The sequence below is a fragment of the Nyctereutes procyonoides genome, unplaced genomic scaffold, assembly GCF_905146905.1.
Source record: "Nyctereutes procyonoides isolate TBG_1078 unplaced genomic scaffold, NYPRO_anot_genome, whole genome shotgun sequence".
NCBI classification, from domain to species: domain Eukaryota; kingdom Metazoa; phylum Chordata; class Mammalia; order Carnivora; family Canidae; genus Nyctereutes; species Nyctereutes procyonoides.
This window is the reverse complement of record NW_026575130.1, coordinates 14,328,848-14,343,246: the sequence shown is the minus strand read 5'-3', so window position 1 is coordinate 14,343,246 and position 14,399 is coordinate 14,328,848. Positions and strand designations below refer to the sequence as shown.

Sequence of the window (14,399 nt, the reverse complement as noted above, 5' to 3'; positions counted from 1 at the left end):
GCTTAGGCACAGATGCTTCAGGCTTAGTAGAGCCGTAAGATTACCACAGCCCTGGTCCATACTTGACTGTAACCTCATGACTGGCTTTGAGTCAGAGGTACCTGGCTATACCACACTCAGATTCCTGACAGAGAAAAACTAGGATAATAAATGTTACTTTAAACTGATAAGTTCTGGCATAACTTGTTATACAGCAAATAGATAACTAATACAATAACTACAAACCTATGCAACATAGTTAAATTTGGCAGAAATGTTTTCAGAACATAAAATCTGATTATGTACATTTATTCTTCAAAAGCATCTGACAGGACAGCCAGGGTGGCTCTGCGGTTTAGTGCCGCCTTCAGCCCAGGGCCTGGTCCTGGAGACTCAGGATCAGTCCCACGTCAGGCTCCCTCCATGGAGCCTGCTTCTCCCTCTGCCTGTGTCTCTGCCTCTCTCTCTCTCTCTCTCTCTCTCACTCTCTCCCCCTGTGTCCCTCATGAATAAACAAAATCTTAAAAAAAAAAAGCATCTGACATTGACGCAATACAATAGTTACTCTTTAAACTTCTCCAAAATATCTCTGAATTTACCACTGTATTTAACTGTAATAACTATGAAGAATATTCTATCTTAAAAAAAGAATATTCTATTTAAGTGTAATAACCATAAAGAATGAGAAAACATTTAAAAATAAAGATAATTAACATTCTGAGGCTATGACCTCAGCTTTTAAAAAGGAATAAGCACCACAGGAAGTACTAAGACCTTTCTGAATGGAGCATTTGTAGAATAGAGCCCGAGGAATCACCCAAATCATTCTCATTTAAGTATTATTTCCTAAGATCTGTATTTATCTGAGATAAAGATAAATTAGTTTCCATTACAGAGAAAAGCAAAGAATTAAAATCACTTCACACCAGTCACATTTGTCTAAATTCACCACTTCAGTATCAGATTCTCATGTTTGGAATGAAAACCATCTTGGGGCTATTTATTGAGGAGTTTGTAAGTTTAGGTATATAATTCCTTGATTAAGACAGGGATAAGGAGGAGGGCGAAAATATCCAACATCTCATAAAGCAGACTATTTTCCCCATCAAAGCCTACAAATCATTCTTATTCATACAACTTCTCCAAATGAAAGTTTTCACTTATTAAAAAAAAGATTTGTGAAGTGCTCTTTATATTTCAGGCTGGGAGTACATCAACCTACAAAACAGACAATCCTGTTTATAGTGCTCACAGTATGGCAAGAAATTTAGGTATTGAATAAATGATCACAAATGCAAAAGACACCGACAGGAAACAATACAATGGGGGAGAGGAGAAAAAGGTGTCAAGACAGGTATCCCTGAATAATAGTGACTTTTATAAGGAGATCTAAAGGATGAGTACCACTTATCCAGTGTGTTTAAAGGATAAGGAAGTAAAAGCATCCCTTTCAGAAGGAACAGCACATGCAAAGGCCTTGAGGTATAAGAGTATGACACAGTCCAGGAGATGAAGAGGGAGCAATGGGAAGAAATAGGGAGAAGACCAGAGAAGTGGGCATGAGCCCAACCAAACCAAGACCTTTAGCCTAAAGGCAATGAGAGACTTTTGAAGAGCTTTTTTTTTTTAATTTTTTTTTAGGATGTATCCCTTTTTTAAAAAAATAAATTTTATTTATTTATTCATTCATGAGAGACACACAGAGAGAAAGGCAGAGACACAGGCAGAGGGAGAAGCAGGCTCCATGCAGGGAGCCCGACGTGGGACTCGATCCCAGGTTTCCAGGATCATGCCCTGGGCTGAAGGTGGCGCTAAACCGCTGAGCCACTGGGGCTGCCCTTTGAGGAGCTTTAAGAAGGAGAGGGCGCTAACAATTTTTGTCTGAAAACATCACTCTGGCCGATCTATGGAAAATTTATTGGAGGAAGGCAAATAAGGTTGTAGGATCCTAGTTAGATGGCCAACGTAATGTTTCATGCAAGAAATGATGATGGATTAAACTCAAGCATGGTAGCAGGCATAGAGCATGGGAAGATCACAGAACTATTAAAGAGGTAATGTCCACATGCTCAAAATGACTTAGTAATGGGTTGGAGGGAAAAGAGAGAGAGAGGGAGTTATAAAAAATAGCTCTTTCTCTACCTCTCTCTCTCTCTGTGTGTGTGTGTGTATGTGTCTCATGAATAAATAAATAAAATCTTAAAAAAAAAAAAGCTCTTTGGTTTCTGGCTTGAGCAACTATTCTGGATGGCACTCCATTCAATGATACAGGGAACCCTGGGAGAAGGGTTTAAATCCAACTATATAGTTTTGGACATCCTGAGCTGTAAGTCCCTGTGAATCTTGAATCAGGCAAGTGAAGATGCCAAGTAGGCAATCCAGTATAAGGTCTGGAATTGAAGAGAAGTCCAGACTGAAAATACAGTATTGGAAGTCATTAGAAATTTGGTTATTGAAGAAGTGAAGCTAAATGAGATAGCCTAGAGAGGGTATAAAATGAGAGGAGGAGAGTGTCTAGAACAGAGAGGAGGGTGAATAATACAACTTCTAAAAGGGGTAGGTTGATCTGAATAAAGAAACTTAGAAGGAATGTCCAGAGATATCAGTGGAAAACAAGGGGGATGGCAGAGAACATTGCTAAGAGGGTAGCAGAAGTGATGTGTCCTACCATCCAGGCTGGACAGAAAAGGAAAGAGACAAGAGGGGACTTATATTGACATCTCTACTCCACTAAATTCATATAATCAGTTATACACTTAGACATCCATAACTACAGAAATAAGTCCCCAAAATAAATAATAACACTACCCTACATTTTGAATAGCTAGCTATATAGTACTTTATCGTATGCAAAGTGCATTTACATTATTATTTCACTGTATGCTCCTATCAACACAGTCAAAAAGAGAAAGGATTAGCTCCATATGTAAATGATGGACTTGCCTAAGATCATACTGGTCACAAAGCCAGAATTCAGATCTAAGATGCCTGACTTGCTCTCCAATTTAGGTCTCTTTCCATTGGACCATGTTGGTCTAGCCAGAAACATCAAGATACAATTCATTGCTCTGGCAAGTTTGCCCCAGGGTTAGCGTTCCACACATCCTGAGAACAGAACATTTGGGTCTGATTCTTGGTTTCAGATAGAACTCTGTTTCATTTAAATAACCTGAAAGTGTGTGGGTTTTTTTTTTTTTTAAGATTTTTTATTTATTCATTAGAGAGAGAGAAAGAGAGAGTGCAAGCAGTCAGGAGGATCAGAGGGAGAGGGAGCTGGGATCATGACCCAAGCCAAATGCAGGCACTTAACTGACCCACCCAGGTGCCCCAAAAGCATTTTTTAAATGCCACAAGCTGAATGAGGGATAGAGGATTATTACACATGAATATATGCATAACATTATATATTTTTACTGATGACCTAAAAAGGTAACATGAGGACTTAGGAAGTCTTCATTTTGATCGAAGATTAAAGATAGAAGAGGAGAGAGAAAACGTGCAAACACTAATATTCAAACCACTGTGCCATTTGAAGCCCAAGGCCAAAAACAAAAGATGAATTTTAAACAGAAGAATAAGTACACAGTATTTCACAGAATACCTGAATGGTCAGTTACAGACTGTTCCTCTATAGTACTATGAACAAATGGTTATATTGAGACTCTGACACAAATTTAGTTAGGCTGACTAAAACAAGAGGGAGTATAATTTTGACCTTACTACTTCTATTACGTAAACATAATTTAATGATAAATCCATCCAGCCTGAAGAGAGCCACTTAACTTAAATAATCAGCATTTATCAACTGAGGCTTTAGCTAAGAAGTACTGGAAAAATATTCTAAGTATCTTCTTTTTTTTTTTTAAGTTTTTTATTTATTATGAGAGACAGAGAGAGAGAGAGAGAGGCAGAGGGAGAAGCAGTCTCCACGCAGGGAGCCCGATGTGGGACTCGATCCCAGGACTCCAGGATCATGCCCAGGCCGAAGGCAGGCACTAAACCGCTGAGCCACCCAGGGATCCCCTCTAAGTATCTTCATAATGAAACCAATGATTACATTTGTTGTTACAACTAAGTGCCAGTTTCTAAAAAAAATTTAAAATAGAATTACCATATACTCCAGTATCCCACTTCTTGGTATATATGCAAAATAATTGAAGGCAGGATCTCAAAGAGATATTGGTACATCCATACATAGCAACCTTATTCACAACAGACAAAAGGTGGAAGCAACCCAAATAAATGTCCATTGACAGACAAATGAATAAACAAAATGTGGCATGCACATTTTCAGGAATATTATTGGAATATTATTCAGACTTAAAAAGGAAGGAAATTCACATGCTACAATATGAAGAACATTATGCTAAGTAAAATAAGCCAGGCACAAGACAAATATGCATGATTCCGCTTATCTGAGGTATCTAGAGTAGTCAAACTCATAGAAACAGAAATAGCAGTGGTTTCCAGGGGCTGGGAGGAGGGGAAAATAGAGAGTTGTTGTTTTAATGGGTATGGAGCTTCAGTTTTACAACATGAAAAGTTCTTGAGATTGGTTTCACAACAACATGAATATACTTAATACTAGTAAACCAGACTCTTAAAGATGATTAAGATGGCAAAATTATGTGCTATCATATTTTACCACAATTTAAAAAAAAATTTTTTTTAAGATTTATTTGTTTGTTTATGATAGAGAGAGAGAGAGAGAGAGAGAGAGAGACAGATTGGCAGAGACACAGGAGGAGGGAGGAGCAGGCTCCACACAGGGAGCCTGACGCGGAACTCGATCCCGGGACTCCAGGATCATGCCCTGGGCCGAAGGCAGGCGCTAAACCGCTGAGCCACCCAGGGATCCCTAAAAAATTTTTAAATAAAAATAAAATTAAAAAATTAATGCCGCATAGAATACTAATCCAACCGGGATCCCTGGGTGGCGCAGTGGTTTAGTGCCTGCCTTTGGCCCAGGGCGTGATCCTGGAGACCCAGGATCGAATCCCACATCGGGCTCCCGGTGCATGGAGCCAGCTTCTCCCTCTGCCTATGTCTCTGCCTCTCTCTCTCTCTCTCTCTCTCTCTCTGTGACTATCATAAATAAATAAAAATTAAAAAAAAAGAATACTAATCCAACCACATACTGGAATAAACTCAAAGTCATTTAGATTCAGATGAAACTTAAGGAAAAATAATCATCGGGCAGCCCCGGTGGCTCAGTGGTTTAGCGCTGCCTTCAGTCCAGGGCCTGATCCTGGAGACCAGGGATCGAGTCCCTCATCGGGCTCCTGCATGGAGCCTGCTTCTCCCTCTGCCTGTGTCTCTGCCTCTCTCTCTCTCTCTCACTCTCTGTCTCTCATGAATTAATAAATAAAATCTTTAAAAAAAAAAGAAAAGAAAAATAATCATTTTATGGATTTTTTTATTCATTTTTGTTAGATTTTATGTGAGCCTAGCAATAAAATATAAGAGTACATCAGCAAATATATTAATATTTGCAGAAGGCTTCCTATTAATGAGAATCACTAATAAATATAAACTGTACAGTCTGGTGAAAAGTTTGATAAACCTAAATGTTAAAAAAATAATTTATAGGGGTGCCTGGGTGGCTTAGTCAGCTAATAAGCATCTGACTTTGACACAGGTTACAATCTCAAGGTCCTGGGATGGAGCCCCCACCTTGAGTTCCTCACTCAGTGGGGAGTCAGCTTGTCCCTCTGCCCTTCCCCCAGCTCCTCCTCTCTTTTTCTCTCTCTGAAATAAATTAATAAACTCTTAAAAAATAATTTGTAAGATTACATTATCAGTCACCTATTTTTCTTCTTTTTCTGTTGTTACTTAAGTTCTGAAGTATGTTTCAGGAAGGAAATCAAGGGAGACAAAGATTCTCCACAAAAATTCATATAATCTTCTGGTTCTGATTTCAAGTTTTCCATCCCATGAAGCAGTCAGGAAGAGACACCCAACTTCTGAAATAAGATTGGTGCTGTCAAACAAGCATTTCACATGCCAGCACATCCCATTATCAAGGCTAATGCCCCCTCCATTTGCAACACCATTACCTTTCGAATAAAGTTGACATGACACTGGCCCTTCTGTACAGGCGGAGGGCAGTCTGGAGGCACGGAGTAGCTAGTGTGAGCTTTGCTCTGCTGGGCCGCATACAACACTGGTGACTGGAAACGCAGCTCAAGGGAGTTCACATTGCTAACCACACTGGTAATATCAAAACTCTGCATTAAAGGAAAGAACAGATATAGCAATAGACTCATGTGCAAAATTTTAGATATAGACATATAAAAATGTATGAGAGATGCATAATATAATTGAAATCTTTAGGGTTAGGCTTTTTGTAGAAGAAAGCACTTCACTGAAATAGTATAACTTAGGAGTACCTGGGTGACTCAGTCAGTTAAGTGCCTGCCTTTGGTTCAGGTCATGATTTTACACTGAGCTCCCCACTCAGCGGGAAGCTTGCTTCTCCCTCTCCCTCCGCCTGCTGCTCCCCCTGCTTGTTCTGTCTCTCAAATAAATAAATAAAATCTTAAAAAAAAAAAAAGTATAACTTAGTTGCCTGCATAAAGTTACAGCTGAGCACATTCTCCTACCCAAAAGTAGATTTCTAGGTTTCTCCTTCTATTTGTATGAACAGATGATGGTCCTAGGCAAAGAAAGTATCTTTAGCCCTGGAATGTCTGCTCTGGCTATTTACATTTGGTCTTGAACTTGCCAAGGAGTTTCTTAGAGGCTTTGTGACAACCTGACTCTCTGGTATGAACAGCATGTAATTCTAAGTCATAAGTTATTTTGGTTTCAAAAGTATATTCTTGAATGAAGATCAGGATATGACATCTTAATGGTATTACTCCAGAAAGGAGGGAACATTTTCTTTTTTAATAATTTGTCAATTGGCATTTTACATGAAACTGAATCACCAAACGAGAGGGGAACAGCATTTACTGAACACTTCTCATGTGCCAAGAACATGAGAATTGTGTGTCAAATATTTTATATAATTAGCTTATTAAATCCTCTCAACTCCATAGGGTCTGTGGTGTTTTCATCATTTTACAATGAGGCAACTGAGAATGAAAGTAACTTACCCAGTGCTTCAAAGAGCTTGTAGCTGCCTGCAGGGGCAATTATGCAATTACCTTTCTCTACTCACAACAGTTAACACACAAACACATATAAGTAGGTTTTAATCTGATGTCATTGTATACTTACATATCTTTTGAACATGTTGTCTGTTTTCCCAATAGGAACATTATTTAGCAGGACTTTTGCAACTGTATCAACGCCCTCAAAAATCAAATTCACTTTTTGCCAATTGCTTAAAAAAAGAAAAGATTTTTAAAACAAGATGTATAAAACTTTAGCTTAAAAAAAAAACTTTAGCTTAGATAAATCTTCATTACTTAAAAACTAAAGGAATAAATATTTCACAGAAAATACACATTCTTAAAAAAAAGAAAATACACATTCTTAAAAAGCAGTTTCCAATGAAATTTTCAAAAGCATTGGTTTAATACATTTTATTTAAATTCATTTAATTAACATATAGTGTATTATTAGTTTCAGAAGTAGAATTTAGTGATTCATCAGTTGCATATAACACCCAGCGCTCATTAATTACATCACATGCCCTCCTTAATGCCCATCACCCAGTTACCCCACCCCTCCAGCAACCCTCACTTTGTTTCCTATAGTTAAGAATCTCTTACAGTTTGTCTCCCTTCTGATTTCATCTTATTTTCTTCCCTCCCTTTACCTATGATCCTATTTTGTTTCTTAAATTCCACATATGAGTGAAATTATATGGTAATTGTCTTTCTCTAATTGATTTATTTCGCTTAGCATAATACCCTTGTTATATTGCCTGATCTAGCTTATCTTTCTTAATAATATTTCAATTGCCAAGGAGAGATAGATGGGGGGGATGGGATATTTGGGTGATAGGCATTAAGGAGGGCATGTGATGTGATGAGCACTGGGTATTACACACAACTGATGAATTACTGAAAACTATATCGGAAACTAATGAAGTACTATATGTTGGCAAATTGAATTTAAACTAAAAAAAGAATAATATTTCAATTGCCATAAAATCATAAGCACAGCTTATAATTTTGAAACATACTGACCTTCTAGGACTTTACAAAGTTCTTATGATAATTAAGTTAAATAGTAGACCTAAAATATTTTCACAAAATATTACATTTACTGACACTATCTAAAAGAACACATTAGCCAACCAACAAGTATTCACAAGTGAATATTACGTGCCCAGCACTCTGCTAAGCCCTACTGGGAACTAAATAAAACACTCTTTGAATTTAAGTAATCTGCAGTCTAGTTGCCATTCAAGCCTAAAACACAGGAAATGAAAAAAAAAAAAAACCCTCTCAATCTCTTCTACTTTATAATATTAATATAGTCTTGTTGGACAGTCTACCAGTGCTATCTAGAGCTTATATTACAAGGGAAGACTCCAAGAAAGCAACAAGAATTTAAGGACAAATATAATAAATAAAATGTGGTATATCCATACAATAAAACATTACTTAGCAATAAAAAGAAATGAAGTGGTGAATGTGACAACATGGATGAACTTTGAAAACATTATGCTAAGTGAAAGAAGCCAGTCACAAAGGACCACAGATTGTATGATTCCATTTAAGTGAGATTCCCAGAAGAGATAAATCCATAAAAAAAATGAATCAGTGGTTGCCTAGTGCTGGGATAGAGATGAGGGGATGGGGATGTTGAGAACAGCTAATGGGTATGGCTTTCTCTCTGAAGTGAGGTTAGCGATGGTGGCACAACTCTTTGAATATACTAAAAACTACTGAATTGCATACTTTAAAAGAGTGAATTGTACAGTGTGTGAATTAGGTCTCAATAAAGTTTTTTTTTTAATGAGTAGAAATGTCTAAGTAGAAGGTAGACCCCCAAAGAAAAGAAAATTCAAAATAAGGAAGTGCTAACAGCATTAGTACATTAAGATAATAGGTTAGATTCAGGTGCAAAGGCTGCACTAGGGAGGTACAGGGAGGAATCTGGTCAAGTCAGCAGGGTAGGAGGGGCTGCAGGAAGTGGCACAGGAATAGGCAAGATTAAGCAGTATTTTCAGACAATCAGAGAGGATTAAACTGGTTTTGTCAATTAAAATGAAGACACTGTCAGGGCACTTGTGGGCTCAGCTGGTTAAGCATCCAGCTCTTAATTTCGGCTCAAGTCATGATCTCAGGGTTATAAGATTAAGGTACCCCCTACCCCGAATCTAGCAAGCCAGCCTCAGACTCCCACTGGACAGGGGATTGACATTTTCTCCCTCACCCTCTGCCCCTCCCCCCGCCCCCCACTCATACTCACTCTCTCTCTCTGTCTCTCCCCCTCTCTCTTCCTCTCCCTAAAATACATAAATAAATCTTTTTTTAAAAAAAGGAAAACACTGTCATTCTTTTTTTTTAAGATTTTATTTATTTCTTTATTTGAGAGAGAGAAGGAGAAAATCAAGCAGACTCCCCCACTGAGTGCAGAGCACGAAGCAATGTGGGGCTTGATCTCAAGACCCAGAGATCATGACTTGAGCTGAAACCAAGAGCTGGATGCCTAACCTACAGAGCCACCCAGGTGGCTCTGAGCAAGAACGTCATGGTAAAACCAGTATTTTGGAAAGATGAATCTAATGTTTGGGGAAGATGAGTCTAATGTTTCTACATACCAAGACCAGAGAATAAAAAGGCAAAGCAAGGAATTTAGTTACACAGCTTTGGCCCAATTGCAGGCACTCACTACCAAAGGCCTAGGCAAATGTGGAAACTGAGAAATGAGGAGGAAGGGGCTGAATCAAGAAAAATGATAGGCAGAAATTAACAGACTGCATACAGAGATGAAGAAGACAGTATAAACCAAAAACACCTTAGGCATAGAAGGTCAGCAAAATGGTGTTACATTAGGAGAAACAATAAGGCTGTCAGAATATAAAGTAAGCTTTATGTGGGAAAGTCAATTGTTTAAATTTTGGATATGCTGAATTCAAGATGAAAAAGGACCCCTTAACAGAGATATTTTAAATATGATTTGGAAATAAGAGCCTGGAGCACAGCAAAGTTGTGATGTTGAGCACTAGAGTCTGGTTTTATTTCTCTTTTAAGAGGCCAGTAAATAATTACCCAAAAAAGTCAGACAAAGGGACAGAAGATTTTTTTTATTTAGCGATAATGGTGGTAGATACAAATGGGTTACTTTCTGCTATATGGAACATTACTGAAATGGTACTATGCTTTTCCTCATGGCTTCATGACATAATTAAGGCCAATGCCATGGCCTCGATAGCTGCTTAACACCACATGGAACAAATGATATATCTCTGATCTTACTTGACAAATTATAAAAATACACACTCTATTGATTATGGGGTGGAGACCAGAGAGAAGGAAGTGGAAATAAGAAAATTGAATAGGTCTAGGTGACTCCATTATAACCACTGGAAGAATAACTGAGTAAGACATAATTTCATGACTGATGATCAGTGGCACCATTCTTATATAAAATCAAAACATAAATATTCACTTTTATAGGAGAATGCTTTCGTCTGACAACTCTGATATGTACTCTAAATAAACAAAAGGTTATTACAAAGAAAGAAAAAGAAGATCAATAATAATAACTAAATACATACAGATGTACATACTGATATACACACTTACGTACCTAATGTTAAAGGGAATTTTAAAGTTCTTGCTATAGGTCCAGTTATCCAAGGAGATCCATCTGTAGTTAAGATCATTAAATCTGTAGTAAGGATCCTGTTGATAAAAATTATGGTAGATGATTATGCAAAAATAATAAATTAAATAAACATGAAATAAATTATTAACAATAGCTATTTGTCACCTAAAAATTAATGAATTCTTGGCCTAGGAGTATAAGCATTTCACATGCTGGAACATCTCATCCCCAAGGCTAAAGCTCCATTCATTTAATTTCCAACAAAATTAACACAGCATTAACATAACTAAAAAATACTAAAAAATGTTTTTTAAAAAAGTCCAACAAAATACCTCAATGAAAGAGCTTTGAGATAGAAATAATATCGTTTCATTATCAATAAGAACATGTGTGGAGATGAAGATTACCTGTCCTTGCTAAAACCAAACACAGAAATTCCAAGGTATTGGCAGAAAATAAGTCAAAACTTCTGGTATGTGGCCCTCGGGGAATTTTAAGATTTTTTATTTTTATTTTTTATTTGACAGAGAGAAAGAACATGATAGAGCACAAGCAGGGGGGAGTGGCAGGGGGAGAGGGAGAAGCAGACTCCCCGCTGAGCAGGGAGCCCAATGTGGGGCTCCATCCCAGGGTCCTGGGATCACAGCTTGAGCCAATGAGCAGATGCTTAGCCACCTGAGCCACCCAGGTGCCCTGGCTCTCAGTCTCTTACACCCCTTTTATTCTCACCGTGCTTATTGTGCCACTATAACCAGCTGGCCTCCAGGGGGGAATGGTTCTCCTCTACTACCCAAACATCAGCAGAACTCCCACTTCTTGGATTCACTTAGCATTTCCAAAGTCATTTTTCACTAAGCTTTATTAAAGCACAAAAAAACGATCTCTATAGAGAATACACAGCCACAGACAAACTTCAGGTTGCTTATATTATCTTAGACCAGGTCAGCAAACTACAACCCACAGGCCATGCAGCTCACTGCCCATTCTGTGTGGCCAGTGAGCTAAGAATGGGCATGTGTCAATAAATAAAGTTCTATTGGAGCATAAACATGCTCATTCCTTCACAACTCATAAAGGGCAGTTTTCATGCTACAATAGCAGAATTAAGTGGGTATGCCAGAAGCCATATGGCCCATGATGCCTAAAATCGTGTCCAGTCCTTTACTGAAAATGGTTGTCAATCTCTACCCTAGGTGACAGGCCTGCTGGGTGTTCACAGATACTGTTCTCACTGAGTGTCCAGTCCCAGGCCCTCCCTTTCATAATACTTATAGATCTTTCTTCTCCTACCCATTTTCCACTGTTTACCTTTCAAATGAGGATGTAGAAAAAAAGTGGTAAGTGAAGCTTTTTGGCCCATCTTTCTGTGAACATCATCACAGCTTCAAGAGGGAAACAGTGCAGCCCTCTCCATCTGGGACAAGACCAAGGATGATTTCCTCAGGGATTGCATCTCCACATGGAAAAGGAAAAGCCAACTTTGTCTAACATCTAACAGATGACCAAGTTAGGTTGACAATGGCCAGTTGGGCACTTGCTCTTAGTTCAAGTCAATAAGAGGCACTACAACGTGGCTGGGCGTATGTCAAGATGTAAAGAATGGTATCTGTCAGAAATTGTTCCTGACTGGAAGAAATATTTTATTTTATTTCATTTTTAAGACTTTATTTATTTTTAAGTAATCTCTACATCCAGTGTGGGGCTCGAACTCACAACTCCAAGATCAACAGTCTCATGCTCTACCAACTGAACCAGCCAGGCACCTCCAGAAGAAATATTTTGATAAACTACTAGGGAAGAGTGTAGTTGATGATGAGATTTAACAACAACCAATAATCACCAAACTGACTTTTAAGGACTGATCAACAGTGAGGTTGTATTCTGCTAAGTGGGGTGTGCCAGGCCCAGCCAACTTGTTTCCTTTTCTACCCTTCCCACATACATAGGACTCAGCCTCCCCAATGAATAAGCACGGAATAAATATTTAAGGATACAGGTTTAAAGAAGTACCTAATTATTAGCCTGTTCACATATCTTCACCCAGCCTTATTTATAACTCTACACTGTGGACTTAGTCCAGAACAGTTAAAAATATCATGAGAAGAAGGTGTGAAGGCTAAAGCAGTTGCAACATGTCATCCTGCTAAGCCGTGGGGCTGGCTGATGATGTGGCTCGTGGGGAGTGAGTCCCCTTGAAGGAAGCTGCATGTTGAGTTCGAGAGGCCAAGCTTCTCAGATATATTTTTTTCTAGACAAATAGAACTTAGAGATTAAATTTTTTCTTTTAGTTGAAAGAAGCGAATCTGAAAGGCTACATACCATATGATTCCAACTGCAGGACGTTCTGGAGAAGGCAAAACCATGGTGACAGTAAAAAGATCAGGGCTGCCAGGGCACATGGTGGCTCAGTTGGTTAAGCATCTGACTTCTGGTTTCAGTTCAGGTCATGATCTCAGGGTTACAAGATTGAGCCCCACATTAGGCTCCACACTCAGTGGGGAGTCTGCTTGAGATTCTCTCTTTCCCTCTCCTCTGCCCCCCATACACACAGACACTCTCTCTAATAAATAAATAAATATTTTTTAAAAATCAGTGGTTGCCAGAGATTAAGGGACAGAAGGGTGAATAGGCAAAGCACAAAAGATTTTGAAGTCCGTGAAACTCCTTTAAATAATACTATAATGGTGAATACATATCAGAATAAATTTGTCAAAACCCACAGAATATACAAGACCAAGAGTGAACTCTAATGTAAATTATATACTTTTGGGTGATAATGATGTGTCAGTGTAGGTTCACTGATGATAACCACTCATGTGGGCAGATGTACCACTCTGGTGGGCAGATGTTGGTAATGGGGGAGAGGCTGTGCATTTCTGTGTCGGGGGGTGTATATGGGAACATTTTCATTAAATTTTGTTGTGAACCTAAAATTGCTCCAAAAGATAAAGTCTACTCACAACTTCCCTCTAAGGGAAAATATCTTACCTTCCCTAAAATAAAGATTACAGAAGCTTAGACTACATTTATAATAACTATTCCAAATGCTAAGCAACCAACTTAATTTGATTCCAGACTGGTCTGACCCCCTTAGATCATATTAAAATTCTGAGTCCTATCTAGAGCTAACAGCCTAGTCTCTCTGCTCCTTAACGATAGCTATTCTTCCAGTCTTTGTGCTGAATTTGTAGGACTCAAACTCACTGTCACAACTTCTGAAGAAGAGAAGCTTTTTGTGGGAGGGCTCAAATGTAACCCCAATAAGCAGGCTCTGGGAGACCACTTCAGCAACTTTGGGCCCACTTCTGAGATGGTTGTTGTCAAGGACTCATGAGACTCGGCAATCCTGGGGTTTTAATTTCTTCACCTTCACCAAACCAGACAGAGCATGTCTCAGATGCTGTGAGAGCCATGAATGGAGAGTCTCTGGATGGTCACCCGATCCACATGGATCATTCTGGTAAGTTGGCTCAGGGAACTAGAGGGGGTGCCTTTGGGGCAAGGTTGCAGCTACTCTAGAGGTGGTGAGGAACAGGACTATGGGAGTGGCAGATATGACAGTCTACCTGGAGGATACAGATATGGAAGGCCAGAGTGGTTATGACCACTACTCCAGAGGAAATTACAGAGACAATTATGACAACTGAGATGAGGCATGTGTACCTAATGTAGATACACAGGAATAAAAC

At 38.7% G+C, this 14,399-nt stretch overlaps 1 protein-coding gene across 2 annotated transcripts in view; it reads right to left on the bottom strand.

Annotated features, from left to right (window-relative positions):
* MANBA (mannosidase beta) overlaps positions 1–14,399 on the bottom strand; it is a 113,086-nt gene that overhangs the window by 88,334 nt on the left and 10,353 nt on the right. The window contains exons 1-4 of one of the 2 annotated variants that reach the window (XM_055342539.1): positions 13,030–13,104; positions 10,693–10,787; positions 7,201–7,306; positions 6,036–6,206 (exon numbers count right to left, since the gene is read on the bottom strand). In XM_055342539.1, the coding sequence (XP_055198514.1) occupies positions 6,036–6,206; positions 7,201–7,306; positions 10,693–10,787; positions 13,030–13,032 (375 nt within the window). In that variant the 5' untranslated portion in view covers positions 13,033–13,104. Of the gene's footprint in view, positions 1–6,035; positions 6,207–7,200; positions 7,307–10,692; positions 10,788–13,029; positions 13,105–14,399 lie in introns of those variants that run through there. The other variant, XM_055342538.1, reaches the window with a different exon arrangement.